At 43.3% G+C, this 27,243-nt stretch overlaps 1 protein-coding gene across 1 annotated transcript in view; it reads right to left on the bottom strand.

Annotated features, from left to right (window-relative positions):
• LOC100671277 (anoctamin-2) overlaps positions 1-25,968 on the bottom strand; it is a 128,131-nt gene extending 102,163 nt beyond the window's left edge. Inside the window, exons 1-3 of the mRNA XM_023548717.2 lie at positions 25,911-25,968; positions 3,304-3,488; positions 1,695-2,021 (exon numbers count right to left, since the gene is read on the bottom strand). Coding sequence (XP_023404485.2) covers positions 1,695-2,021; positions 3,304-3,488; positions 25,911-25,968 — 570 coding nt within the window. The remainder of the gene's footprint in view (positions 1-1,694; positions 2,022-3,303; positions 3,489-25,910) is intronic.
• Between the last annotated feature and the right edge of the window lie 1,275 nt (positions 25,969-27,243).

The raw sequence follows: 27,243 nt of genomic DNA, 5'->3' as shown, positions 1-27,243 counted from the left end.
TATTTTCTGATGAGCAGCTGAACAAGCCCAAGCCTCTGTTCTCTGAGAGCCAGAGACAGGAGTTGACACTGCAGTCTCCCACAGTGTTAAATGCCAAGAGCAACTTGTGTGGCATTCAAAACACACCACCACCTTGGAGAGATCTTCCCACCAGGCCCTAAACACAGCACCAAGTGAATTTTGGGTTTTGAAAATTAGCCCTGAAAGAGCACCCTCTCTCCACCTTGGTGGGAAGAATAACCAGAGGAGTTTCTTCTGCCTTAAGGGTCTGGATGGACAGTACAACAAGGGTGTGAGCCCAGCCATGTGTCATCCTGCCTGAGGACAGAGGGATGGATGAGTAGCCCCTGGGGTCCCTTCCAGTCTGGGTACAGCATTAACTTAAATCTTACAAAGCAAGTCGCTTATGAGAATAATATTCCAATCCTCAGCATAACACCTTTTGTCATAATCATAATAAGCATTTATTGAACACCTGCTATGTACCAGACATTGTGCTAAATGTTTTGCATACTCCATCATGACAACCCAGCAAGACATCTATTGTTTTGCAGATGCTGAACCTGAAACTCAGGGAGGTAACCCATTTATTCAACAAGCAGTTATCGAGCACCTACTCTGTGCCAGACTCTGTCTCGGGTGCTAGGCACAGATCAGGGAACGAAACAAGATCCCTGCCTTCTTGGAGCTAGCAGGGGACACAGACAATAACCAAATAAATCTATCAAGCTATTTCAGGTAGCAGTGCCAAGTGTGATGAAGAAAAGTAAGAGAGTGCCAAGGGATAGAGAGAGAGAGAGTGACAGGGGTGGGGATATTGTAGCTAGAATGGTCAGTGATGACATCTAGAAGGAGGTAACATTTGAGCAGAGCCCTGAAGGGAGAGAGGGAGCATGCACAGGTCTGGGGAAGAATGCCTCAGGCAGAGGGGCAACCAGCACAAAGGCCCTGGGGTAAGAGTGACCCACAGACTAGGTAAGGCCAACGGGTTACAGTAGGATATGGGAGTGTGGGAGGGGCAGGAGATGAGTCTGGACAGGATGGCGGGGTTCAGGGCACTTTTAAAGAATCGCTGTGGTCTGGAGAAAGGATTGATAAGAAAATTAATAAACGGATGGATAGATGGATGGTTGGATGAATGGGCAGACGGACAGACAGATCAATGGGTAGACAGGTGGACACACAGATAAAGAGATTTCCAGAGATTCCCCTAGTCTGACTACTGATCGAGGCTGAAGGCATATACAGCTCACGCATTGACAAAATGTATCTGATACATGTCCCAACTCAGTGCCCAAATAATCAGCTCCACAAGGAGCCTCAGGCAAGCACATCCTTAGTAAATTAGATCCCCTTCATAGGAATTTTAATCTAAAATCAGTCTTCACCTCAAGGAAACCATTATGGAGAGGGCCACAGGATAGGGCTAAGAGAGCCAGAAAGAAATGTCTTCTCTTCAATTTCTGACTAGCCAACTCCCAAAGAACAAACTTGGCAACCCCACTATCCAAAACCCCCTAGGCGGAGGCACTAGCAATACCAAGACTCTTCCTCAGGTCCTTAGGCAAGAAACTCTGTTATCCCCACCAGAAAACAATGTCCCTACAGAACAAAACCGGGGCTACCTGCAGGATGGCACAGATCTCCAGGAGCCCAGTTCTGTGGCACCGTCCCTGTCACCTGCCCGACCTTACCTCCACATCCTTCTCGAGCTCCAGCCCAGCCTCCATCAGATTGTGCTCAAACTCCTCCCGCTGCTCCTTCCTTTCCTCCTCCAGGGCACCAAGTGGCCCTAGCTCAATGTCACCGGGGCCCCCAGCATGGGGTTCCTTGCCCATCTCCCCATTGGAGACAATTGCCAGAGAGTGGCCGGGAGAGCCGTGGCCAGGGTGAGCCCCACGTTTCCGGTAGTGGTAGGCAAGCACGTAGTCGACCTTCCTCTGGTTGTCATGGAAGTGCATGCGGCTCAGACGGGCCTCCGAAGACAAGGGCTCGTTGGCATACAGGTAGTTGTTGATGACCTGGCCAGAGAGAATAGGATAGGGATGGCGAGACCTGATGAGTGAGAGGTGAGAGAGAGAGGAGGCTGATCCCATGCTCTGAGCCTAGGACTGTGACCTAGGAAGGAAGCTCTTCAGGCCCAGAGATGCTAACTGCCCCTGAGAAAGGATCAGCTGGCCTAAGTTCACCTGCCACAGCCAACCCACACAGCCCTCCACCCCTTTGTCCACAGCCCGGGCATCAGAATTTTACACACCATCCAGCATCCATGCATGCACATATGCTCACACACACAGGCTGTATACACAGCCGTCAGCCCTGTACATCCACACCACCTGCCTCTACACACAGAACCACACACCCACTTGTACACATGCACGCACACAAGCACTTACAAATGTACACAGTCACGTACATTCATGTCTCTCTGCACCAGCACTCCTGTGAACGAGTGTGTCTGTGCACACACGCACATGCCCAAGTGCACTCTAACACGCACACAGCCCTCCATGTGCACTGTGACACATCACGTGTACCACCTCCTTGCATATCTGCAGACGAGCCTGCAAGCACTCCACATGCACACACAGACAATACTTACTGGCAAGTTCTCTGGATCCATTGGAACAAAGGCCAAATCCTGGTCACCTGGCCCACTTCCCACCCTCCCACCCCACAGGAATTCACTATACACTGAGCACCTCACAGCCCCACATTGTCCTCTTCCTCTTCCTCTCTAGCCACTGGTGAAGACCCAGTCAAAGATGACAGCAGGGAGAACTGCCTCCTGCTCTCTTCACTCCCAGGGATGGGGTGGTTGCCAGGAAAGGAAGAGAAAGCACAAGTCAGGAGCAGAGGAGGGACCTACCTCCCTCCCTCTGGGTGTTTCCCTGTTTATTACTGGTTTGATACCCAGCTGCCTCTGCAGCCACCTGAGAAGGTCACCAGGGCAACCAGATGAAGAGCCAGGCACAGGGGAGAGACTTGGAGCCACCACAGCAGAGGATACTGGCTTCTCAGACCTGTGAGCAGGGAGCCAGGGAGCCTGAAGACCAACAGGTGGGATCACCTGGCCACTCACACCTTCTCCTTTCCTGACCCTTCTCTGACCAGAAGACACCAGTGTTGCTGGAAAACTATGCCTGACTTGCAGAGAGAGAAGAGAAAAGGCCCTAACAGGAACCCAGGGTGTCTTGCACAGACACGAACACAAGCCTCCCAACTTGAGGGTCCCCCAACCTAAAGGCTCCCTTGGGGCCCTCCACCAGGGCAGCCCTTCCACCCAATCCTTCCAGTACTCACAGAGCTGCTGTGGGGGCTCTCAGCACTGGAGGGCTGGTCAGCATCTCGTTGGGAACTGCCCCGCTGACCTGAGGCTCCGGAACCCAGCACCAGGAGGTATTGCTGTCCGTGCTTGGGCCCCAGGCCCCTTCTGGCCCCTGCCCGAGGGCTCAGCCGGCGTGGGGAGCCAGGGAGCAGGGGGATATCTGTGAGAGGGACAAGGGAGGCAAAACAGCGTCAGGTTGTGAGGAACCCTGGGCAGGAGGCACTGAGGGAGGAAAAGCTTGGTGGCCCCAGTCTCCTCTTCCAGCCTGAGTCAGCCAAGTTCGCACTGGCCACAGGACAGGGGAGAGTGTTGAAGGAAGCAGGGGTGGAAGGTCCTGTCCCTCCTCCCCCACATCCAGGGCCTGGAGCCCTGGCAGAGCTCCTTTAGATCAAGGCTGTCATAATCTCTCATAATTCCCAGACAAGAGGAGAAGGGTGGCGTCAGGTGAGCCAGGGCAGGTAAGGTACTGCCTGGAGAGACACTGAACTAATGCCAGTGGCTTAGGCATCAGGGTCTTTCCCAGGCCAGCCCCCCGGCCAGCCCCCACACCATTCCAGCTCAGCCAGGCTCCTCCAGGAGACAGCAAGAAAGGGCCCAACAATGGGTCCACTGAGGTCAGGGGCATCCTCTGAACAGACGGCTGTCCTCTGATGCCCTTGAGGGGTCCCCACTTACCTGCTGCCCCCCTCAAGGCATCAGTGCTCTACAGCTCTCTCTCACCCACCCCAAGCAGCCCAAACAGCAGAAGGGCAGTGCTATTCAGGAGGCTTCTGGCATCGCTCCCTAGAGAGGAAAGACCCCTGTTGGTGATGGAATAGCAGAATGCTAGAACTGGAGAGGACTGAGAGATTAAACACTCCCACGCAGGGCCCATGACTTGTCAAGGTCTCACAGCTAGTCAGACTCAACCTATTCCCACATTTGAGAAACAGCCCAATGCATCTGGGCTTAACCTCAGCTCTGCCACTTGCTAACTCTGTGCCTTCTTTCAACTGTAAAATGAGGAGAATCTCAAACTTGCAGGATAAATAAGAATGAGAGATAATGCATGCAAAGTATCTAGAACAGTGATTAGCATATGGGTGTGCAATCAACAATGGTTATTATAAGCTTATTCTTTTCATTAAAATATAAGCTCTATGTGAGCAGAAATCACACCTTATACAGTAGGATCAGTCCTGAGTACCTGCTGGATGGATGGACGGAGGGAGGGAGGGAGGGAGGGAGGGAGGGAGGGAGGGAGGGAGGGAGGGATGAGTAGACAAAAGACAGTGCTACCAGCTATAAACTCAAAACAGACTTCCGGTCAGTTACCAAGTTGTTGAGCAGCCTCTTATGCGCTCAGCTCTGAGTATGTTGGGCAGTTTCAGGAAGCCTAGAACATTTGGTTCCTGCACTTGAGAAATTTATAATCTATTTATAAGATGGAGCTGACATGCACAATTGTGACCAGCAGAAGAAAACTTTCCTAATTCATTTCTATATTGTGGCCTTTTTTTAGTCTGTAGATGTCAGGGGAAGGCACGGGGAAGGGAGACTAGAAAGGCTAGAAAGTCAAAGTAGGCTTCTTGGAGGAATGAGCCTGGAGCTGGATCTTGAAGAGTGGGCAGCTTCTGAAAGGCAGAGAAGGCTATGGAGTAACTTCCCAGAACACCAACAGTGGGGGGCCTCCAGTTCAACATGCTAAGAGAGGGGCTTCTTTCCTTGGTTCCTTGGTTCCTGTTCTTGGGATCATCATCTCTTGCCTCTTTCTGCATACCTGTCCCCCAACTGACCAGGGCAGAACTTAGAACAGAAGGTCTCTTTTCCTCAGAAAAGGCCTCGAAGCTCTGGATACATGCCTAGGAAGCCCAAGGCTATCCTGATACATAACTGGGGCAGGGGATGAAGATGACGCTCACCCAAGGACCACCCTTCCTTGGCAGCTATCTTCAGACTCACAACTATGACTCAGGGCAGCTCGGACTCAGAGTCAGCCCAAAGCTTTAGTCAAACACTGTCCAGAAGACACCATCCCTCAAAGGTGCTACCTCCAGCCCCAATCCCATCCCCAAGGCATTCTGGCTGCTCCCTCTGCTTGCCCTCTGACACTTGGATCACAGCTGACTTGAGGTCCTGCTTTCATGCTCCCCGCCCCCTGCCCTCAATGACTATAGCTCAGCATACGGCCAATCACCCCAGCTCCAGAAAGACATGTTGCTGTCAAGTTGATTCTGACTCATGGTGGCCCCATGTGTACAGAGTAGAACTGTTCCATAGGGTTTCAAAGGCTGTGATCTTTGGGGAGCAGATCACCAGGCCTGTCTTCTGAGGCACCTCTGGGTGTGTTTGAACCACCAAACTTTCAGCTAGGTAGTCGAGTGCTTAGCTGTTTGCTCCACCCAGGGAATCCCCAGAAAGACATACCAGGTTATAATGACACAGACATGGAAAGTCGCAGGAGAGCTGGCTTAAGAGAAGAGAGATGAAGGCTGAGGGGGCAGGGGGAAGTAAGTGAAGCCTGGCCATCAGGGAGGGTGGGGCAGGTGAACACACTTCTAGGGAATTCCTTAAGACACTTAGAAGAGATAAATTGAGATGAAACAGAAGTAAAGGTCATCATATACAGCCTATGGAACGTGTGACCCCATTTGGAAATAATCTCTCCTTCATTCCCTCATTAGCTTGGCTCTCAGCACATGCCACCTTGAACAACAGATTCCTGGTGTGTCCATGACTTACATGCCCTTCCAGGCTGTGGGTGCCATGAGGGCAGGGGCCATGGCTCACTCATCCTGGATCAATTATATGGGTTTTCACAAGGCTTGGACCTGGGGCCTCTTCCTTACACTCTCTTTCCCTAGGTACTCTCATCCACTCCTGAGGCTTAAGGATCACCTACATGCTGATAAGCCCCAAAGTTTTACCTGTAGCCCTTATCCTCCTCTGATCACCAAGTCCATACATTCCCCTGCCTACTTGGCATCTTCACTTTGGATGACCACTCAAAGTCAGTATGTCGAAAGCCAAACTTATGGTCTTCCCTACAACATGATTCCTTTTCAGTGCTCCCTTTCCCTACCAATGGTGCCACCATCCACTCAGTCCACAAGCCAGAAATGTAGAGGCAGTCTTGATAGCCTTCTTCCATAATCACCTATTTATAATTTGAACCAATTCTATGAATTTTACCCCTTAAATATCTCCCAAATCTGTTTTTTCACCACCTCCATGACTGCCACCCTAGTCCAAGCTATCATCCTCAATCACCTGAATTACTACAATAGCCTCTGACAAGTCTCTTTGTCTCCACCCTAGATCCCCTTCATTGTTCTCCACAAGACAGCCAGAGTGTCCTTTCAAATGCAGATTGGGCCATGACACCCTCATATCCCTCATGGGTAGAAACTTCCAGTGCTTCATAGCTCTTGGGCTGTGAGGTGCAGCATAATCTGCTTTCTGCCCACATCTCCACCTCATCTCTCACCATGTCCTGCTGGCTCTGCATTCCTGCCAGGCTGTCCTGCTTAAGGTCTCTTTAATACACCGTGCTCCCTCCTAGCCCAGGATCTTGCATGTGTTCTTCTCTCTGCCTAGATCATGCTTCCCTCCCACTCTTCTTTTGCTTAGGCCACCTACTATTTTGGTCATTGTTGTTGTTATTGTTTTTTGTTGTTATTGTTAGTTGTCATCGAGTAGGCTCCAACTCATGGAGACCTCATGCATAACAGAACAAAACGCTACTCGGTCCTGTGCCGTCTTCATGACCCTTGGTATGTCTGAGCCCATTGTTGTAGCTGTTCTGTCAATTCATCTCACTGAGGGTTTCCCTCATTTTTGCTAGTCCTCTACTTTACCAAACATGATGTCCTTTTCTAGCGATTTGTCTTTCTTGATGTGTCCAAATAAATGACCCAAAGTCTAAGCATTCTTGCCTCTAAAAAGCATTCCAGTTGTATTTTTTTTATATAATATTTTATTGTCTTTTTGGTTAAAGATTACACAGCAAATCAGGTTCTCATTTGACTATATCTACACATATTGTTCAGAGATGTTATTCACATTTTTTACAATGTGTCAGTATTTTCTTTAATTGCTTCCTGGCTGTTCCCTTTCCAGTACTCTAGTTTCCCTGTCTGGTTGTATTTCTCTAAGACGGATTTGTTCATTCTTCTGGCAGTTCATGGTATATTTAATATTTGTCACCAACACCGCAATTTGAATGCATCAATTTTTCTCTCTTTTTCATTGTCCAGCTTTCACATGCACATGAGGCAACTGAAAAAACCATGGCTTGGGTCAGGGACACCTTAGTCATGAAAGTGACATCTTTGCTTTTTAACACTTTAAAGAGGCCTTCTGTACAAGGAAGAAGAGCAGGAGTAGAATCTGGAGAGCTAGTGAGAAACAGAAAACCTCGTGAAGTAGTTGATGGTGAAAAAACAAAGCAAAGGAGACCAAGAGACCAATCAAGAGCAAGGCAGGGCCAGACTAGGCAGAGAAAGAGCAGGAACTGGATTCACCAGGCACTAAGGGTGAGGTGAGTCATCAGGCCCTAGGAGGTTTCCAGAGCCTTTAAGAGAGAACAGCAGGAGGAGAAGGTTTCCTGAGGGAGCTGGACAGCAGGTCTTTTCCTCGAAGTTTCCCTCTTGGCATCATTACTGTCTCATTATCAACCAGTGGAAGGTGAAGTAGAAAGCTTTCTGAAATCAGGGCTGCCTCTACCACCAGTCTTTCAAGGCCACTGCTTCTGGCAAAACTGGCCGGAACCAGGGCTGCCCCAAGGGGAGACAGAGGGCCCATTCTCTCTCAGGGATAAAGGCAGGACTAAGAACAAGAACTTCAGGCAGAGATGGCATGTTAACAGGCAGGACTTCTTGGGAGCCTCAGAGAAACCTGGGCACTTTCAGATTTTGAAGGCCTTCACCATGGACCTGTCCTCAGGCATCCTGGGATGGATGGATTTTGGTTAGGATCAACCCTCGTGCCAAGACCTCACCCTGCTTTCCTGCATGAATTTGACCCTGGACAGCAGCCAAAAGTTGAGCTTCCAGGCTTCAACTTTGAATCAAAAGGCTCTGCTGATCACACCAACTTTCACACCACAGGTCCTGATGAATAGCACCTATCTCTGTCTCTGTGGTCGAGGTTTCACAAGGATGACCTTCCAGTTTCCAACACATGAAAAGAGCCATTTGCCAATCCATCCCCTGAGCTCTGCTTGTATTATACCCTTGGCTTAACAACAGTCCTCTCTCCCCAATGCCCATCTGTCCCCTGCCTGATGATGACACGGCCACAGTTTGCATCCTTACCTTGAACTCAGGTCAGAGCTAACTGGTCTCCCAGCCACTAATCTTATGCCTCTCCAACCTTCAGCTCACACTGCAGCTAGAATTACTATTTTGAAACAATCTCGTGAAGTTACTTCCCATTCAGTGGCTTCCCCCTGTTCTGAGGATGAAGACCAAATTGTCCAGTATGGTATATCGGGCCCTTCATGATGTGGCCACTGCCTACCTGTCATATACATATGTGGAAAAGAGGAAGACCCTCAACGAGATGGAATGACACAGTGGCTGCAACAATGGACTCCAGCATAACAATGATTGTAAGGATGGGGGAGGACCAGGCAGTGTTTTGTTCTGCTATGCATAGGGTCACTATGAGTCAGAACCGACTCAACGGCACCTAACAACAACATATGTGATGTATATTATATATAGAGAGAGCACACTCAGCTGCTAACTGAAAGGTTGGCAGTTTGAACCCACCCAGCAACTCTTGGGAGAAAAGACCTGACAATCTGCTCCCATAAAGATTCCCTAGAAAACTCTATGGGGTATTTCTTCTCTGTCACATGGGATCACTATGAGTCAGAATCAACTCAACAACACACAACAAATACATATATATATATATATATATATATACACATTGTTGTTGTTGTTGTTGTGTGCCATCAGTTGATTCTGACTCCTAGTGGCCCTATAGGACAGAGTAGAGCTACCCCATAGGGCTAGCAACCTGAGCTCTTAACCACTTTGCTATCAGGGCTCTCTCTTTCTCTCTCTCTGTAAATATATATATATATACACAAAACTAAACCAAACCTGTTGCCATCAAGTTGATTCTGACTCATAGCAACTCTGTAGGACAGAATATAACTGCCCCACAGAGTTTCTAAGGAGTGCCTGGTGGGTTGGAAATGCTGACCTTTTGGTTAGCAGCAGTAGCTCTTAACGACTGAGCCACCAGGGCTCCATACACACACACACACACACACACACACACACACACATTTATTTATATAAGAATAAGTCAAAAAATATTGCTACTCGGGTTCTAGTTGCATACATGCATGAGTTTATTCCAAAGAAAACATGTTTAAACATGTCTCTGTGACCAGTGGATGGCAGCAGACAAGTTCTCTCAGTAATACTCGTCTTAGTCTCATTAGGGTGTCTTCAAAAAAATGGATACTTTTTATGCCATGGAAAAAATGATTTGGGGGTCAGGGCTAATATCAAATGTTTAACAAAACTCTAGTGGACATCTTCCCAAATCATTGAAGCTTTGCAACAAGTTTATGGAAATGCTGCCCCACATAAAACAACAGTTTTTAGATGGATCAAGCATTTTAAGGAAGGTCAGGAAGACCTCAAAGATGAGCCAAGAAAGGGAAGACCTCTCAGGAGGTTATGGTGTCTGTTTTGGGGAATTCCGAAGTGGTAATCTTGATAGATTTTCTCAAAGGACACAGGACGATCACAGTGGCTTATTATGAAGAAGTTTTAAGAATATTGAAAATTACATTGGTGAGAAAAAGGCCAGGAAATCTGCACTGAGGAATTTTTTTCCATCATGACAATGTACCTGCTCATTGTTCGAGGGTAGCAAGGGCTGTCCTACAAGAATTTCATTGGAGAACTTTACTCCATCTACCCTACAGCCCAGAACTTGCCCCTTCAGATTTCTTTTTGTTCCCAAAATTTAAAAAATATTTCCAAGGAACAAAATTTGAATCCCTTGAGGATACCAAAACTGCCATTTTGATGCAGTATTAATCGAAGAGTGCAGAATTCTTCTGGGAAGAGTTAGAGAGATGGAAACACCACCTCTAGAAGTGCATAGACCTAGATGGAGGATATGTCTAGAAACAATAGCTTTACATTTTGGTATTTTTTTAAGTAAAGGTTTCTGTGATTTTATAGCAATACTTTTTGACTTACCTCCTATATACATATATAAAATCTATATGTATATATACCATAAATATATATGTATATATACACATACATATAAAGTCTTTCACATTTCTGTTTATTCATTCCAAACAAATTCTTAGTTATTTATTAATTTGAAGGCATAATACATTGGAAATACGAAGCTAAAGAGAACATGGTCCTTTTCCCCAACCCCTAGGTGCTCATAGTTTAGTGAGGAAGTTGACTAATAAGGAGAAAATTTCAGGAATAGGAGGGGAGCTAATGTTGGAGTATGAGCAAGGACCTCTTGCTCTGCCTAGGGCTGTCAGGAAAGGCCTCCTGAAGACATGACTTTTGAGGTACATCTCCAAAAGACAAGTAGGCTTCTGCCAAATGGACAAGAGAGGAAAGGCATTTCCAGGTACAAAGGCAATTACACCTGTAGGATCCTTTGCAATCTGTGGCCTGGTTTGACTGTTTCAGATGTCAGTTTGCTGAGGGCAAGGAGTGCCTCCCTCCTCTGCTGCTTTTGCCACCCACATAGACCTAGTAGGTGGCCAACTATGTGATAGACCTGCAGCATCTAGAAAGGACTCTTCTGGTTTATGGTGCAAACTCATTAACATGGCCTGCAAGGCCCTTTGCCAGTTGTTGCTGTCAACTTTCCCAGTATCATCGCCTCTATTCCCTCCCCGCTCAACACTCACAGACACACACACTCCAGAGTAGATGAACTACTTGCAACTTCCAGAAGATGAATTGCTTTTTCTTATCTTTGGTCTTTGAAAAGTTTTTCCCTTCTGACCCTAAATATTTCTCTCCAACCCTGTAGCCACCCCAAATTACTCTGTATTAATATGCAGAGTTCACAAGTTTTAATAACAATGAAGGATTTTAAGCAGGGGAGCAACATGATTAGAACTACGTTAGAAAGACCACCCTCCAAATACCTATGCTCATGCAAAGACTTCACCAAAAGAGTAAAAAGATTGGGAAAAAATTTTTAGTTATGACATTTCCAGTCAGTGTCTGATCTCTAAAATCTATGCGCTACTGCAAAAACTCAACTACAAAAAGACAAATAACCCAATTAAAAAATGGGCAAAGGATACGGACAGGTGCTTCACTAAAGAATACATTCAGGTGTCTAACAGATACATGAGGAAATGCTCACAATCATTAGCCATTAGAGAAACGCAATCAAAACAACAATGAGATACCATCTCCCTCCAACAAGGTTGGCATTAATCTAGAGTACACAAAATAATAAATGTTAGAGAGGTTGTGGAGAGACTGGACCACTTATACACTGCTCGTGGGAATGTAAAATGGTACAGCCACTTTGGAAATCGATTTGGTGCTTCCTTAAAAAACTAGAAACAGAACTACCATTTGATCCAGTAATCCTACTCATTGGAATATATCCCAGAGAGATAAGAGCCTTTACAAGAACAGATATATGCACACCCATGTCCGTTGCAGCACTGTTTACAATAGCAAAAAGATGGAAGCAACCAAGGTGCCCATCAACAGATGAGTGGATAAATAAATTATGGTATACTCCAACAATGGAATTACTACACATCAGTAAAGAACGGTGATGAATCTGTGAAACATTTCATAACATGGAGGAATTTGGAAGGTATTATGCTGAGTGAAATTAGTCAGCTGCAAAAGGACAAATATTTTATGAGACCACTATTATAAGAACTCAAAAAATAGTTGAAACAGAGAAGAAAATATTCTTTGATGGTTACAACAGCAGCGAGGGAGGGAGGGAAAGGGGTTTTCACTAATTAGATAGTAGATAAGAACTATTTTAGGTGTAGGGAAAGACAACACACAATACAGAAGAGGTCAGCACAACTGGACTAAAGCAAAAGCAAAGAAGTTTCCTGAATAAACTGAACACTCCGAAGGCCAGTGTAGCAGGGGCGGAGCTTTGGGGACCATGGTTTCAGGAGACATCTAGGTCAATTGGCATAATAAAATCTATTAAGAAAACATTCTGCATCCCACTATGGAGAGTGGCATCTGGGGTTTTAAATGCTAGCAAGCAGCCATCTAAGATGCATCAATTGGTCTCAACCCACCTGGAGCAAAGGAAAATGAGGAACACCAAAAATACAAGGTAATTATGAGCCCAAGAGACAGAAAGGGCCACATAAACCAGAGACTACATCAGCCTGAGACCAGAAGAACTAGATGGTGCCCAGTTACAACCAATGACTGCCCTGACAGGGAACACAACAGAGAACCCCTGAGTGACAGGAGAGCAGTTGGATGTAGACCTCAAATTCTCGTAAAAAGACCAGACTTAATGGTCTAACTGAGACTAGAAGGACCCCAGAGGTCATGGTCCCAGGTCTTCTATTAGCCCAAGACAGGAACCATTCCCAAAACCAATTCTTCAGACAGGGATTGGACTGGACTGAGGGATAGAAAATGATAGTGGTGAGGAGTGAGCTTCTTGGATCAAGTAGATGTGGTCAGCTCCTGTCTGGAAAGGAAATGAGAGGGTGGAGGGGGTCAGAAGCTGGCTGAATGGACATGAAAATAAAGAGTAGAGGGAAGGAGTGTGCTGTCTCATTAGGGAGAGAGCAACTAGGAGTATATAGCAAGGTGTATATAAATTTTTGTATAAGAGGCTGACTTGATTTGTAAACTTTCACTTAAATCACAATAAAAATTAAAGAAAAAAAAAAAAGAAAGAAAGATCACCCTGGCTAGAGTGGGGTGACAGATGAAGGAAGAAAGGAAAAATGGGTGCATGGATTGATGGATGGATGGATGGACAGATTCCTAACTCCTTTTTTGCTACAGATTACCCTTCATAAAATGTTTATTCCACTGGTCACCCTGCTGCTCAAAAACCTCCATTACCTTGAGAAAAAATTACAAACAGCTTGGCATTCAAAGACTTTCATACGCAGTTGTTACATATCTCTGCTACCTAATCCTTCTATCAGATAAGAACATTTCTCTTTAGCTAAACCACTCCCCAAACAGATTCTCATTTCTGTGCCTCTGCTGGTACAGTTATCCCTGCTTAGAATGTTCTCTCCACTTGTCTGAGTTCCACACAGCTTAAGTCTGGCTCCTACCCCAAGCATTCCCTTACTGCTTAGGGAAGTCCTCAAGAACTTGTGTTTTATACATTTTTATTCCTAGCACGGAAAATGTATAAAACTTGTGTTTTATACATTTTTATTCCTAGCACGGAAAACCTGGTGGTGCAGTGGTTAAGAGCTATGGCTGCTAACCAAAAGGTCAGCAGTTGGAATCCACCAGGCGCTCCTTGGGAACCCTATGGGGCAGTTCTACTTTGTCCTATAGGGTCGCTATGAGTCAGAATCAACTCAACGGCAACGGGTTTGGTTTGATTTTTTTGGTATTCCTAGCATAGGACGTTGGATGCGATAGGTGCTTGATAAATGTTTGGAGGTAATAGGTAAGAAATTACAGAATCCTTTCTTATGAATTTTGAAACAGGATGAATTCCCCTGTGCTGAACTGAACACAGACCTGCCATCATCATCAGAACATCGATACCACCAACAATGACAACACTAAAACCTAACACCTTACATGTTCCAGGCACTGTTCAAAGCACTTTACATGTATCAACTCATTTTATCTTCATGATAACCCTATGAGATAGGTACTAGTGTTGTCCCCATTTTACTAATGAGAAAACTGAGGCATAGAGAGCTCAGGTAAATTGCCCAAGGTCATCAGCTAGTAAGGGACATACTCACAATTCGCACTTATAACCACTAAGCTATATTGCATAAAAGGAAGGGGGGCTGCCAAGACAATTTGATCCGTCCCTTCATAGCTGGACATTCTTAACATCCTTCACCCCTTAATAAAAGTCTTTTTATAAATAGGATTTATAGTCAATGTTCAGGCCTGTGATCATTAAGGTTGTGTGTCAAGTTGTCTGGGTGGTGAGGCTCAGTGGTTTGACAGTTATGATGTAGTATGGCAGTCATACAGTGATGTAATCACCTCTATGATGAGATCCAATATAATGTGATCACCTCCATGATGGGATCTGCTGTGAGTAGCAAATCAGTTGTAAGGGAGTTTCCTTGGGAGTGTGGCTTCTATCCAAAATATGTGGACTTTCTGGCAAAGCTTGCTGGCTTTTGCTCTGCTCTGGCTTCTGCATTCAGCTTATCAGCATCTGACCTCAAGCCCTTGGTACTTGGGCCAGCAGCCTGCCATCTCACCAGCCCATCTTGGATTCGTCAGCCTTCACAGCTGTGAGCCAGCAGCCTGTAACTACACAAGTCAGGAGAAGCCTCCAGCCTGATGCCTGACCCATGGACTTGGAACTTGCCAGTCTCTACAACCATTTCCTTGAGCTAAATCTCTCTCTCTCTCTGTACATATATATGCACATACAAATACATTTCATTGGTTTTGCTTCTCTAGAAAATCCAGCCTAAGACAAGTCCCAAAATCCTAAAACTTAGAATAAAGGACAAGAAATTAATAAGAAATTCATTTTAGGAAGTGCTTCCCTCAAAGAAGAATTTCACAGATTAGAACTTCAATGAGTTGCCCAAACGAAAGCTACCCATTGGCAGCCCATCCTACACTATGGTCTGGAGTGTGGCTAATGAGATTAAGGCATAAATGTCCCTTCCTGTATGTCATGAAGAAGGAAGTAACCAGTCTACAACATAATTGGTCAAAACTGTTCTGTTAGCTAGTTAATTACAACCTGTTTTGCAAGAATGTTGACACAAAAGAATATGATGATTCCACGGTGAACAAAATATAATCCTGCCCTCGGTCCCTCTACACACACACACACACACTCACACACACACACACAGACACACACACACACCACCTAAAGGAAGCTGACTGACTTCTGTACTGGGGGTATTTGGTAGGTTCCCTCAATGTCCCTCATACCCCTCCCTGACCCCAAGCATCTCCCATCTCTGATCCATCTCTTTCTCCTGGTTAACCAAAACTAAAGATCTCTTTCTTATTTCCATCTCTTCATAGAAAGTGGAACATGTTTCTGTTGCCCAAAGTGGACTTGATCTAACATTAAATCCCGAGGTAGTTCTTCCAATCATAACTCCCATTCTTAGGCCACTGAGTCCCCAGGTCTGGGTGAGATGCTGGGGTCATTAAAAAAAAAAAAAAAAATTAGCAGATGTGAGGGATACCAATGAACTGGAGAATTTTATGAAAAATTCCAAATATATTTATGGATTGTAAGTATTACTCATAAATTTTCCCTATGTTACGCCTTTGTTAACTGATACGAGTAAATTTATACGACATAGACAGTAAGCTTCATCTGCTAGATTGTACTCTCCTTAAGTACAGGTACAGTGTCTCTCTTGTTCATCACTGGGTCCTTAACCCCTAGTCCAGGGCCTAGCACATAATCAGTTTTAGGGGCAAGGTAAATGCTTTTACACAGCTCTGAGAAGAGGCAAGTCTCAACAGTAAGCACCAAGTACACTGGTAAAACCATTTAGGGTAAAACCATGTAGAAGCTAGAATTGTTCGTGAGCACACTTGAGACTCCCCTGGGGCTCCCAGAATTACTGGGCCAGATTTTAAGTGTTTGGCTGCTAACCAAATGTCGGCAATTTGAATCCACCAACTGCTCCTTGGAAACCCTGTAAGGCAGTTCTACTCTGTCCTACAGGGTGGCTATGAGTTGGAATTGAACCGACAGCAATGGGTTTGGTTTTTTGGTTTTTGGAGATCCCATAATAACTAGTGGGGGCAAAGCTTACAAGATACTTTTTCCCCTCATAACTCAACCTCTACTAGGCTGCTGTGGCCTGGCCCCGAAACAGATTGCTCTTACTTAAAATTACTATACCTCCTTACTTGCCATCAATGAAGTTCTGATCACCACATCACAAGGACAGAAGTAGGAGACGTAGTCTTGGAGAAGGGAAAGCATAAGCATATGAGAACTACTCCGTGGGAGAATGGGAGCCTGCCAGGGGCACCCAGTCTTAAAATATTAGGATTCAGCAGTTAAGAAAGGTGAGGGCAAATAGAGACACAGAGTGGTTCTCAACCCCGGATGCACACTGGAATCACTTAAGCTTAAATTATTGATGCCTGGGTTGCATCTCCACAGATTTGAACTTGATTTGCCTGGGTGATTCTATAGTGCAGCGAGGATTGAGATCATTGGTCTACAGAATCACTAACAGTGTCACAGAGGTGAGAACAGATCTAGTCAAAAGATCCTGAAATATTAGAAGAAAGAGCACCCCCTAGAACTTGAACAAGATAATCTTAGCAAAAAAAATGAAGTGCCACTTAGCACAGTGGGGATAAAAATTTACAACTGGAGAACTGCCTTGGCCTGAGTGTTAAAAATGTGGGTGCTAAAACTTAATAATAAAAAGGCAAACAACCCAATCGAAAAGTGGGCAGAGGACTTGAACAAAGATTTCACCAAAGAATACATTCAAATGGCCAACAAGCACATGAAAAGAGGCTCGAAGTCATTAGCCATTAAAAAAAATGCAAATCAAAACCACGACATGGATGATTCTTGAAAACATTATGCTGAGAAAAATAATTTAAAAATTACAAATACTGTATGATCCCGCTTATATGAAATAAGCAAATATATATGAAGATTATTAGGGGTTACCTGGTATGGGAGGAGGGCAGAGGGAAGTTTTTGCTTAGGGGTCATTGAGCTTTTGTTAATAAAAAAAAAAAAAACTTTTTTTTTTTTATGGTGGTGAATAATTTGGAAAATGATAGGGATAATGATTGTACAACATGAAGAATATAATTGATATCATTGAATTATGTTGTTGTTGTTGTTAGGTGCCATCAAGTCAGTTCTGGCTCACAGCAACCCTATGAACAAGAGAATGAAACACTGCCCAGTCCTGCACCATCCTCACAATCGTTGCTATGCTTGAGCCTATTGTTGCTATGCTTGAGTCCATCATTGCAGCTACTGTGTCAATCCATCTCATTGAGGGTCTTCCTCTTTTTTGCTGACCCTCTACTTTACCAAGTATGATGTCCTTCTCCAGGTACTGGTCCCTCTTGACAACATGTCCAAAGTATGTGAGATGAAGCCTCACCATCCTCACTTCTAAGGAGCATTCCAGCTGTACTTCCTCCAAGACAGATTTGTTTGTCTGAATTACACATGTAAAAATTGTCTAATTGGTGAATGTCTTATTACATATATTTTCACCACAAAAAAAAAAAAGGATAAAAAACGTGAGTGCTGCATGAACCCAGGAGCAAAGGAAGCCTGCTACTGGATAAGGAAGAAAAACTACCATGCCTGGCAACCCATGAGCATGCTTTGGCCCACAGTGTATGGAAGTAGTATGTGTCTCAACCAGATGCAGGGCCCTCCACTTAAGCAGCTTCAGTTTGGCTCCCTGACTTCTGAAACATTCATTAGAGCCTTGGTCATAATACCAACCTGAGAATCAGAAAGGGTAGGAATAGATTCTACACAGTCCAAGTAAATTCAAATGCTGAATGCTGTGAGATGTGTTTAATTGTGCCCATGGTTTGATATATTTTATAGACTGACTAGAGGCATGTCTACCTGCCATAACAAACAGAAAGACAAGCATCATTCTCTAAGCTGACAACATAGATATGTGACATTCCAGGAGCAGCCTCAAGTAGTAACTGAATCTGTTAGCCAACAACTGTCATACCAGCTCACTATTAAGGCACACATTCATTCAAAAACCATTAAATTAGCATTTAACATATACCCTGCTTTGTCTTGGATGCGGAGTGTTAGAGATATAAAGAAGAATGAAGATCTCACAGCCCATTTGGGGAGGCAAATGTGTAAACCTGTTAACTCTAATACAATTTACTAAGTGTGAATATGCCAGACAAAAATTATTTTTGATAGGCTTCTATGACAGAGACTACTAGCTGTGTACCCAAATCTATGTTCTCCCCTTCTTCCCAAACACACAGCTAGACCACATCTCCTAGCCTCTCCTGCAATTAGAGATGGCCATAAGACTGAATTCTAGCCAAAGGAATGTGAACAGAAGTAACAAGTGCTACTTCCAGGCCTGTCCCATAGAAATCTCCCATGCATGCTCTTTTCCTCTTTCAAATAACTTGAATGGCACCTTTTAAGCCCATCTTGGAAGTCATAGTTGAAGTCTGCAGAGCCTCCATCACCCTGGGTCCCTGAATAGCAGTATGGAAAGGAGCCACCCTGCCAACCTGTTTACCTACCCAGGACTATTACTGTCATTAGCAAGAAGTGAACTGTTGTGTTTTACTCATTTTTTAGTCTATTTGTTACAGCAGCTAGCTGATCATTACCCTAACTAATATAGTACCCTTCACTATCAGAGTGGATAATAATAAATTACTACTTACAAGTGCAATAACTCAGTCCATTGAAATACTATCCACTTCAGGTACTCATACTTCAAAATCTTCCTCAGTCGAGCCTTTCCTAAACTTCTCTGACAAATTTAACAATCCCCTCACATTTTTGCACACCGGAGGTGGGAAACGATACTCCAAGCCAGGGGCTGGATATCGCTTTGACCCTTCTTTGACCCTTAGCACAGCCTGGCACTTAGCAGGGGTTCAATGAAAGAGTAGGTGGAAAAAATAGGAATGGAGAAAAGATGAGCAGAGAGGAATTTCTGAGCAAAGTCACCTCTTCTATGTTTTGTGGTATAGAATTCTAGAACTTTGCAAAGCAAACACAAATTTGTTTATAAAGAAAAATTTTGGCTTTTCCTGAAGGTACTTGCAAAATCAAATTGTCCCTCAGAACAAGAATTAAGATCAGAATCTTAGATTCTCATTGTAAATAAGCAAATAAAACAATGCTCTTTTCTAAAATACGAGGATCACTTTTGAATTAACATTAGAGGGCTCTGTCATTTTGCCCGTTGCTAATGGACTACATCTGAAACTATTCGGGAACAAAATATTTTTTAATTAAAAGCCTGGCTGAAAGCAAAAGCTAAGAAGTTTCCTGGACACATCCGAACACTTTGAGGGACAGAGTAGCTGGGGCTGGGGCCTGGGAACCAACCGTAGCTTCAGGGGACATTTAGGTCAATTGGCGAAACAAAGTTTATTAAGAAAATGTTCTACACCCCACTTTGGTGAGTGGGTTCTGGGGTCTTAAAGCTTGTGAGTGGCCACCTAAGATACGTTAATTTGTCCCATCCCACTTGGAGCAAAGGAAAATGAAGAAAGTCAAAGATGCAAGGAAAATACTAGCCCAAAGAACTAAAGGACCACATGAACCAGAGAACCACCAGCCTGAGCCCAGAAGAACTAGATGGTACCCAGCTACCACCAACGACTGCCCTGGCAGGGAAGACAACAGAGCATCCTAGACAGAGTAGGAGAAAAATGTAGAACAGAACTCAAATTCATGTAAAAAGACCAGGCTTAATGGTCTGAGAGAGAGTGGAGAAACCTCCAAAACTATGGCCCTTGGACACAGTCTTAACCCAGAACTGAAACCATTCTTGAAGCCCACTCTTCAGACAAAGATTAGACAGGAGTATAAAACAAAAAATAATACACTTGAGGAATGTGCTTCTTAGTTCAATCAGGTATACGAGACCAGATGGGCAGCTCTTGTCCAAAAGCAGGATGACAAGGCAGGAAGGGACAGGAACTGGTCAAATGGACACAGGAAACCCAGAGTGGAAAGTGGGAATGTACTGTCACATTGCGGAGATTGCAACTAATGTTGCAAATCATTATGTGTATAAATTTTTGTATGAGGAACTAACTGGAGCTGTAAACTTTCATCTAAAGCACAATTAAAAAAAAAAAAGCCTGGCTGACAAGATCTCCTGCTTCCGGTAATGATACAATAACTGGTCCTGGAGTTGACCTTCTACCATAAACAACAAGAAGACTGGATAAAATATATGACTTAACCATTTTCAGGCATTGAACAACCAGCAGCACAAGAGTGCAATCCCTGAGAGAAAGGAGTCTCACAAATTTAGCCCCATGAGGAAAAGTTCTTGACTGGGTACAGGGAACTGGAGTCCAGGCAGAGCAAGGAGATCCCACTGAACTGAAGAAGCAGAGATCAAAGTTTGGAGCAGCTAAGGTGGCTGGAAATTATGAGGCAGAGCACAAGAGAGGAAGGATGTGTGCAAATGAAGGGCCCCTCAGGCTGTGTGGGGATCCCTCATCCCTCATAAGCTCTTGGCTGAGAGCTAGGCTTCACATGCATTGGGTGAGATATAGTATATATATATGTATATCACTGTATGTACATACAGAGAGAGGCTGCTACAAAACTGAGAAAAGAACAGAGATACTAGAGGTCAAACAGTACTGGGAGATGTTGAAGCTGAAGTTCCATCCCAGTCAGAGTAACAAGACTTCATTAACATACCCTAACACTCCATACGCAGCTGACACACCAGAAACCTAATTTTAGGAGTAAGAACCATGCCCTAAATAAAGGCTTAATCAAGACCTGCCTTAACAAAGAAACAAACAAACAAAAAGTCCTAAAAAGATCAACAGGGGAGACAGAGTTTAGGGGTTGAATCCTACTAAGTTAGAGTCTTGTGAAATACCTTGGAATTTCACAAATAAGCCCTAACAAAGTAGAAAATCAAGCCTAAGTTCGAAGTGATAAGCCAGGAATTAAACTGCCTGCAAGAAGTGGGTAAAAAACCTGTTCTGAGGAAGATAATAGATTTTAATGTATCATTCACAATGTCCAGTATGCCATCAAAACTTACTAGACGTGCAATGAAACAGGAAAATGTGACCAATAGTAAAAACAAAAAGCAGGCAATAAAGATCTATCTCAAGATCGTCTAAATTTTGGATTTAACAAAGAATTTAAACATCTAATATAAGGAAGTTATAATAATTAAAGATAAATATGGATTTAATGAGAGAAAGGATAGGGAAACTCTGAACAGAAATAAAAACTACAAATTAGAACAAAAAGAAATGAAATTAGACTCACACTTCTTGACTTCAAAACTTACAACAAAGCTACAATAATCAATACAGCGTGGTACTGCATAACGATGGACAAACAGACCAATGAGTAGAATTAGGAGTCCAGAAATAAACCTCTGAATTTTGACAAGGGTATCAATAAACGGGGAAAGAATAGTCTTCTCAACATTTTCATGTGGACTCTTTCCCCCCATACACAAAAATTAACTCACAGTGGATCACAAAACTAATTGTGACAAATAAAACTACAAAACTTTTAGAAGAAAGCATAGGAGTAAATCCGTATGGCTGTAGATTAAGCAATGGTTTCTTAAATATGACACCAAAAGTGCAAACAACAAAAGCAAAAATATGTAAACTGACTTCATCAAATTATAAAGCTTCTCTGCTTCAAATGACACCATGAAGAAAGTGAAAAGACAACCCACAGATTGGGGGAAAATATTTGTAAATAATACAGAAGATAAGGGTTTGATATCCAGAATATATAAACAATGCCTACATCTCAATAACAAAAGATAATCTAATTAAAAAATGATCAAAGGATCTGAATAGACTAGTCTCCAAGAAGATATACAAATAGCTATTGAGCACACGTAAAGATGCTCAACATCATTAGTAATTAGGAAATCCAAATCAAAGCCACAATGACATACCATTTCACACCCACTAGGATGACTATAATAAAAAATATGGACAATAGCAAGTACTGGTGAGGATATGGAGAAATTGGAGCCCTCGTGCATTGCTGATAGAAATGTAATGTGGTGCAGCCACTTTAGAAAACAGTCTGTAGTTCCTCAAAAATTGAAACATAGAGTTGCCATATGACCCAGCAATTGCACTCCTAGGTGCACCCCCAAGAGAATTAAAAACCTATGCATGCCCACACCAAAACTTGTACATGAATGTCCATAGCAGCATTATTCATAATAGCCAAAAGTGGAAACAACCCAAGTGAATGGGTAAAAAAAATGTGGCATACCCATACAGTGGAATATTATTCAGTCATAAAGATAAATGAAGTACTGAGACATGCTTCAACATGGATGAACCTTAAAAACATTAGGCTGAATGGACACGGAGAACTTGGGGTGGGAAGGGAAAGGGGGAAAGTGCTGACACATTGAGGGGATTGCAACCAACGTCACAAAACAACTTGTGCATAAATTTTTGAAGAAGAAACTAATTTGTGCTGTAAACTTTCACCTAAAGCACAATAAAATTTTTTAAAATTATGCTAAGTGAAAGAAGTCAGACACAAAAGACCATATAATGTATATGAAATGTCCAGAACACGTAAATTCATAAGGCAGAAAGTAGATTAGTGGTTTCCAGGTACTAGAAAGAGGGAGGAATGGAAATGACTGCCAATGGGCCTGAAGTCTCTTTTTAGGGTGATTTAAAAAAAAGTTCTAAAATTAAATAGTGGTGATGGTTACACAACTGTGTGAATATATTAAAAACCACTGAATTAATTTATGGCACATAAACCCTGGCGGCAGAGTGGTTAAGTGCTACGGCTGCTAACCAAAGAGTCGGCAGTTCCAATCCGCCAGGCGCTCCTTGGAAACTCGATGGGACAGTTCTACTCTGTCCTATAGGGTCACTGTGGGTCGGAATTTGACTCAACGGCAATGGGTTTATTTTTTTAATTATGGCTTAATAAAGCTTCTATTTTAAAAATAATGAAATTCCTAGAACCAAAAAGTACAAAAACCTAAAGAGAAATTCACTGGATAGACTTAACAGCAAACTGGAAAGGGCAGAAGAAAGGGTCAGTGAACTTAAAGACCAAGCCCATTGCCATTGAGTCAATTCCAACACACAGCGCCCCTATAGGACAAAGTATATCTGTAATTTTTACGGAAGCAGACTGCCACATCTTTCTCCCACAGAGCAGCTGGTGGGTTTGAACAGCCGACCTTTCTGTTAGCAGCCAAGCACTTAACCACTGCACCACCAGGGCTCCTTAACGTAAAGACAGATCAATAGAAAATATCTAATCTGAAGAATAGAGGACTGAATATTGGAGAAAGTTTAACAGAGCCTCAGGAACATGTGGGCCAATATCAAATAGTCAACCATACATGTGATTGGAGTTCCAGCAAAAGAAGAGAGTGAAAATAGGGTAGAAAAAATATTTGAAGAAATTGTGGCTAGAATCATCCCAAATTTTAATAAAATACAACAATTTTCAGATTCAAGAATTGCAACAAACTCAAGGAAAACACAAAGAAAACCACACACACATCATAGTCAAACTACTGAAAATAAAAAATCATGAAAGCTATCAGATTACAAAAGATATTATAAATGAATAATAAGAAAAGTAACTAAGGCGGGCTTTTCATCAAAACAATGGAGACTCAAAAGACAATAAAGTAACATCTACAGTGCCCAGGACATACCACATTTAGGGATTGGAAATCTCAATATTGTTGAGATGCCCATTGATCTAAAGTTTCAAAGATTTTTGATCTAAAGATTCAAAGTAGTCCTAATAAAATTGATTAAAAAATTTAAAATAGTCCTAATCAAAATTCTAGCCAGCTTTTTTTGAAACAATTAATAAGCTGGTTATAAAATTTATATACTAATGCATGTAATTCAATAAGGAAAGAATAGTCTTTCCAGCTAATGGTGCTGGAACAACGAGGTGTCCGTGCAGGGAAAAAAAAAAAAATGAACCCCAAATACTACCTCATACCACACCCAACAATTAATTAGAAATGTATCATAAATCTAAATATGAAAGCTGAAACTACAAAACTTCTTAAAAAAAAAAAGGAAGAAAAAACATTCACCACTTTGGAGTAGGCAAAAAATTCTTACAAAACAGAAAACACTGCCATAAAAGAAGAAATACATTAAAACTTCTTGCTCTTCAAATAATAATATTCGGAAAATAAAAATAAAAGCCACAGACTGGAAAAAAAAATTGAAGTACATATATCTGAACAAGAATTTATGTCTAGAATATATAAAGAACTCTCACAACTCAATAATAAGAAGATGAAAAATTTAAAAAAGACTTGATTACAGACTTCATAAGAACAGAAATTTATTTTCTCACGGTTCAGAAACCTAAAAGTCTAAATTCAGAGGGTAGCTCTGGCGAGAAGTCCTTCCTAGACCCTTGAGTCCCTTGGCGTTCCTTGGCATTCCTTGGTGTCTGCCTTTCCCATTTGTATTTCTGTATCTATTTTGCTCTTTTTATAACTCAGAAGTGATTAGGTTTAGGACCCACCCTACCTGGTATGATCTCATTAACATAATAAAGAAAAACCCTATTTCCAAACAGGATCACATTCATAGGTACAAGGGCCAGGACTTCAGCACATATTTTGGGGGGGACACAATTCACTCCATAACAAGCAGAGTGTTTCAAAGGCTTTTGATCACGGCCATGATAAGGAATACATTTTACATCGCAACTAAACACACACACATAACCAAAACAAAAGTTTTATGAAACAATACTTATCTTTACTGAAGGCAATATACTTTGATATTTTCTTTTCAATTTGATTTTATTCTTTTTTGGTCTGTTATACCCTATTATGTATTTTAAAATGTTGTTTACAAGCCACTGAATTCATATCCTACCCAACTATTGGGTCAAGCCTATAAATGAAAAGTAATGGTTTATAACCCAGTGCCCTTGAGTCGATTCTGACTCATAGCGACCCTAAAGGACGGAGTAGAACTGCCCCATAGAGTTTCCAAGGAGCGCCTGGCTTATAGTATATAGAAAACTCAGTAGTTAAAAATCCATTTAATCCTGTGGCTATCAATCTTTTGTCCTTTTCTATATATGAAAGGGATACAAAACACTTCTGTCAGGAATAGCTCTTAGCATGGCAATCCTTTTCAAAGTTTGAGAGAAGGAGCGGTGACGAACACTTCTCTGAGAGATACATCTAAATGTTGATGGTGTTCGTATAACCTCAGAAGATTCCTTGGGTGATTTTGCATATCCCTCAAGAGATTATGCTCTTTGTGTTTTGTTTATTTGTATCTTTCCCTGTTTCTTTCTTTTTTTACTTTTTTCTGAGAATCTTCATGCTACCTATGACTGGAATGTCAGTCAGGCCTTTTTTTAATTTATGTAACAATTATTCTGTTATATGAATACGGTGCAGTGGTTAGGAGCTCATGCTGCTAACCAAAAGGTTAGGAGTTTGAATCTACCAGCCCACTCCTTAGAAACCCTGTGGAGGAGGCAGAGCCAAGATGGTGGAATAGACAGCCGCTTCAGGCGAGCCCTCTTTACAAGAAAGACCCGAAAAAAACAAGTGAAACGGGTATATTTGTGACAAGCTGGGAGCCCTGAGCTTCAAAGGCAAGCTTAGAAAATGAATTGAGGGGCAGGGGGAGGAAGAGACTGTTCAGAAGAGGAGAGGAGTTACCGGACCTGAATCGCAGGGGGGCCCTCAGGCACCATTCCCAGAGTGGTGGCAGCGGCATGCTGATACTAGCTTTTGGCCGCAGTTTCCTCAGGGAGAAGCAGCCAGCCACACAGCCTACTCACACCTTCAGAACCTGAGAAGAACGGTGCCCTCGGCAAAAGCTAAGTACTTGCATTTTTTTTTTTTTTTTGCATATATTTTACCGCATCCCCCCACCCACAAGCCAACTTCAGCGGCTGAATTTCCTGGGCCTGAGGTAGGCCCTGTTGAGCACTTAGAGCCATCCCCCCGGCCTTGGAGAAGGAAAGAATTTGCAATTGGGGGAAAAGATAATTTGCCACCTCCACTAACCACAGGAGCTCAGGACAGAAGCGGCTCCCATCCAGGCATAAGTAATCTGTGGACTTTGAGCACCTTTCCCCACTGCATGTACCCGTGTGGGCCTATTTTGGGAGAATACGCCCTTGTTGGCAGACTCCAACCGTTTCAGCTGTGCGGTGGAGAGGTGGGTGTTTGATGTTTGACATTGCTTTGCCTATTAAACAAGGTCCTCACCTACCCACATCAGGGGCCTAAGGACTGGTAGCTCCACTCAGGTCACCCAGCCACCCGTGACTGAGATCCAAGGATAACTGATACCTCCCAGTCCTTACAGCCAAAAACTTTGGGTGCCCATGGTCCCTCTGCAGAACCCACCCACCTGCATGCTCTAGGGAATGGGACGTGCTTTCCTCAGAGACACTTGGTGGTTCGTTCTCAGCCCCCTGCCTCGTTCAGAGCATGCTGCAATCAGATACCAGTACATACACCAATCACTCCTGCCCTTCTAAGACTGTAGGACAGAGCCTGTACCATGCACTTGATGATCAGCTACCTGGAAACCTGAGCTGAAGTCATACAAGAAAACTGAATGGACTCCTAGACTGATATACCTGATAACAGCTCTAGCCATCTGGGTACAGGACATCAGAGCTCCAAAGGCGAAAATAATCAAGCTAGCTCACTCAAGCAACCCATTTGGGTATACCAAAACAAAACAAAGCAAGAAGCTATGACACAGTGAGCAAGCATAAACTAATATAATAACTTATAGATGGCTCGGAGAAAGTCAATATTAAGTCACTAAAGAAACAGACCATGATCATCTCAACAAGCTCTCAAAACAAAGAATCCAGGGATCTTCTAGATGAAAGTACATTCCTGGAATTACCAGAGCCAGAATACAAAAGATTAATATACAGAACCTTTCAAGACATCAGGAAGGAAATGAGGCAATACGCAGAACAAGCCAAGGAACACACAGATAAAGTAATTGAAGAAATTAGAAAGATTA

The sequence above is a fragment of the Loxodonta africana genome, chromosome 4 (assembly GCF_030014295.1).
Source record: "Loxodonta africana isolate mLoxAfr1 chromosome 4, mLoxAfr1.hap2, whole genome shotgun sequence".
Taxonomy (NCBI): Eukaryota; Metazoa; Chordata; class Mammalia; order Proboscidea; family Elephantidae; genus Loxodonta; species Loxodonta africana.
The sequence above is the reverse complement of the archived record's forward strand: the minus strand, read 5'-3'. Positions and strand labels throughout refer to the sequence as shown.